Source organism: Octopus bimaculoides, chromosome 21 (genome assembly GCF_001194135.2).
Source record: "Octopus bimaculoides isolate UCB-OBI-ISO-001 chromosome 21, ASM119413v2, whole genome shotgun sequence".
In the NCBI taxonomy this organism is placed as follows: Eukaryota; Metazoa; Mollusca; class Cephalopoda; order Octopoda; family Octopodidae; genus Octopus; species Octopus bimaculoides.
Window position 1 is genome coordinate 37,613,597 of NC_069001.1, and position 4,141 is coordinate 37,617,737.

Genomic DNA, 4,141 nt, shown 5'->3' on the forward strand with positions numbered 1-4,141 from the left:
CCTATTATTGAATTTATATATATATCATCATCATCGTTTAACGTCCACTTTCCATGCTAGCATGGGTTGGACGGTTTGACTGAGGACTGGTGAAACCGGATGGCAACACCAGGCTCCAATCTAATTTGGCAGAGTTTCTACAGCTGGATGCCCTTCCTAACGCCAACCACTCAGAGAGTGTAGTGGGTGCTTTTACGTGTCACCCGCACGAAAACAGCCACGCTCGAAATGGTGTCTTTTATGTGCCACCCGCACAAGCCAGTCCAGGGGCACTGGCAACGATCTCACTTGAAAATCCTACGGGAGCCAGTCATATATATATATATATGTGTGTGTGTGTGTGTACATATATAAACTAATACATCCATTTGTTGTTTACACCACCTGTTTTTGTCTGTTGTTTTTTTCATAAATTCTCCCATATATATATGTATGTGTATATGTACGTCTATTTGTGTATTTGCTAACATTCTAGTCACTACCTCACTTTCATTTTTGTCTGGCTTAATCCTTCCTCAGCTTTGAGGGCAGTGCATAGTTTCCACAAATTTATGTCTTCTTTTTTTGTTTCCATAATATTGTAACCCATATAGTAATAATAATAATTTCACCTTTGGTGAAATTTACCTGGTGGAATTTTCCTACAATGGAATTTACCTAGAACCGTATATATATATATAATTAATATAAACAGCAGTTTGGAATTTTTCACCAAACACGAGAATTATAATTGTCACTAAATGTGACTAAGGTGTTAAGAAACACGTACATTGCTAGAAATAAGAACTAAACTGCTATAATGCTGTAGTTTATAATGCTCTTATTTCTAGCAATGTAGTCACATTTAGTGACTATTTTGTACACACACACATATATACATATAGATAGATATATACACACACACATATATATACACACACGCATATACATACACACGCACACACATAATATCATTATCTGCATTGTGTATGGCAATGACTTGCATATTTATTCTTAACACATTGTTGTGTATGTCACAAAACAACTTCTCATTTTTACGACAATAATGTGTTTATAATAAATATAAATCTGTTGCAATGGATTATTAGCATGGACTCTCAGAAATTCTGAGTTAGTGTCCAACGTGCTGGAAGACCACTGAGAATGAGGCACCCCATAACTTTTGTTAAGGCATGTCCCCAGGAGAAGGTCACTCTGGTATAAAACAAGATGTGCAGGGAATGGCATTGAACATTTTGGAGATATTTTGCTTGCACTTGAAATCATGACACTTCCACATTCCCGAGCCTGCAACCCATGTTGGCACTGGATATCTTGCCCGGACTTGTCTCTAGATTGTGTCAGTAGGATCTGGAAGGTGCTGTGCAAGCCTTATTGGACCTAAATTTTTATGTTTTGCAACTATTTGATGCCTGGTTGTGTAGGAGGACGCCATGGCAAGCCTGGAAGCAGCAGATACCTGTGTGTATGAAGTTTCATGGTTTGATATTTGTATGTGCGATATTTTCTCATGGTGTGTTTGTGTGTCTATATGAAACTCCATTGTGGCTTGTTTCTATTATTTGTGTGTGTGTGTGTGTGTGTGTGTGTGTGTGTGTGTGTGTGAATCCCTGTGGTGGCTTGTTTGTGTAAGCCGGCTGACACTTGACCTTTCAAATCCTGCCTAACAACTTGACCTATTCCCAGTATCAATGACTGTGCAGAGAGAGAGAGAAAGAAAGAGAGATACAATGAATGTTAGACTTTGTACAGTTATGTTTGAAGGGGAGTGGGAGGGAAGGTGTACGTTTGAGTGGAAACAGCTAAGGAGACTTAGATAAGGGCCTAGGGTTCCTCTGTTATCTTTTATTTGTTTCAATCATTAGACTGTGGCCATGCTGGGGCACCACCTTGAAGGGTTTGACCCCAATATGTATCTTTTTTTTTTTTTTTTTGAGCCTGGTATTTACCCTGTTCTTATGTTATGGGGACATATACACGCCCTCACCTATTGTCAGGCTGTTGTGGGGGCAAACACAGATACAAAGACACACACACATACAGTAATCCCTCGACTATCGCAGATGTTACATTCCAAAACCCTCCACAATAGATGAAAATCCACAAAGTTGAAACAGTACTGTACTCTTTTAATTATTTTTATAATTTGTATCTATTTATTTTATTATAAATGTAAAACAACAACATGGAGGAATTGATGTAAGCTTAAATAATAAACCGCGATTGGTGAACTGTGACAGGTGAACCACAATATGGCAAGGGATTACTGTATATATAATGGGCTTCTTTCAGTTTTTCGTGTACTAAATCTGCTCACAAGGCTTTGGCCAGCCCAATACTATAGTAGAAGACACATGCCTAAGGTTCCACACAGAGGGACTAAACCCAGAACCATGTGATTGGGAAGTGAACGTCTTACCACACAGCCACACCTGCACCTCTATCAGATATAAGTTTGTATATATCAGGAAAAAAAAAAAACAAGAAAAAAAAGCTGACAGATTCTGAGTTCAATTGCTATCACTGACACGAATTTCAAAGGTCGTCAATGATTGCCAACTTTTAACCCTTACATTACCATATTTTTGTTGAAATACATTATTTTTGCTTCAGTTAATTTTGAAAATAATGTATTTGTCAAATTTTTGGTGGCTGTAAAATAAAAGGGGTCCCTTGTTGGACGTATCCCTAGAAGTCTATGACAGGGCCGAGGTCAGTGACCATGTGAGATTATCGTATTAGTCCTTACCCCGACCCCCCACTCCTTACATCTCGTGAAGTCATGGAACTATATGGAACTTTTTTTCTTTTACCCTTCCAGGAATGGTTAAATAAACATGAAAGGAAATTTGGACATTTCATTGACGGAGTGTGGGTTAAACCAGAAGGACGAGAGACCGTTAACAGCACAAACCCTTCAACAGGTTTATGAACAAGTCTTACTTGAACCCTTTTGATACCGTCCTGCTTGGGACTGTCCCCTACCCCCTGTTTTAACTCCCAGCTTAAAGTGATTTATATTAAAACCTTCTTTCAAAACTGTGTTAATCTATGTTCTAAATCCAAGATTAATGATCACATTATTATTTTTTTAATTCATTATTTTCAAAATTAAATGAAACAAAAGCAATGTATTTCAAACAAAAATATGCTAACAAAAGTGTTCAGCAGAATTTGTTAAGTTGATCTCTTTTATAGAATGGTGAACATTTGAACCAGATTTCTGGTTCCTTCCCTGCCAACTTACAAGCTTCTTAACTCTTTTAACCCTTTGGTGTTTAAGCCGGCCATATCCGGCCCAAATATCCGACATGATTTACATTCAGACTGGCCATATCTAGCCTCTCACACCTAACCTACAATGACATTCTAAGAATAAACTATCACACCATCGAAATTTCAAAGCTGTAAGATAATGTATGATTAATTCAAAACAATTCGAGTGAAAAAAGTATTACATTTAATAGATTAATCTGAACACTAAAGGGTTAAGTACCATTCCTGTCCCTGATTCTATGATAGAAACTTCCTATTTTAAAATGATCTAAATTAAAACTTTCCATCAAAATTTCATGTTAATTTATGTTCCAAACACTAACTTAATAATAGCTGTTATTTTACTAAATTCTTTATCGTTTTCAAAATTAATTGAAGCAAAGGCATTGCATGCTGATAGAAATATGGTAACAAAAGGGTTAATATAATATATCTGAATGTGACAACTGGGGCTGCTGTCTGTAAAACTCCTGGTTTCTTGGTCTTTGAAAGTCTTCTGGCCATTTGTAAGAACTGGCTTTCCAATCTACAACAGAATTCCCTCTGTGGTTCACGAACAGACTTGAACCATGGTGTGTAAATCAATAACCCAAGGCTTGGTGCCACACTATTTGAATAGATTAAGGCCATATTCAGTAAATGTTCTGGTGCCATGGTCTTTCAAAGTTCAAGGACCATGGATTGAATTGACTGGTGTCATTAACCATGATCAGTGAAAGCTTTGCTTCAGTGTGTAATAGAAGATACAGCACCAAGAACTGTGAGAGGACTAGTGCCAAAGTCTGTAGGAGATTTGGTACCAAGACCTGAGAAAGTTCTGCTGCCAATCTCTCTCTCTCTCTCTCTCTCTCTCTCTCTCTCCCCC

At 37.6% G+C, this 4,141-nt stretch overlaps 1 protein-coding gene across 2 annotated transcripts in view; it reads left to right on the forward strand.

Moving 5' to 3' along the window:
* The window catches only part of LOC106868785 (putative aldehyde dehydrogenase DhaS), an 18,597-nt gene that overhangs the window by 4,182 nt on the left and 10,274 nt on the right, over positions 1-4,141 (forward strand). For both annotated transcript variants that reach the window (XM_052975627.1, XM_014914202.2), the window contains exon 2: positions 2,822-2,924. In XM_052975627.1, the coding sequence (XP_052831587.1) occupies positions 2,822-2,924 (103 nt within the window). The remainder of the gene's footprint in view (positions 1-2,821; positions 2,925-4,141) is intronic.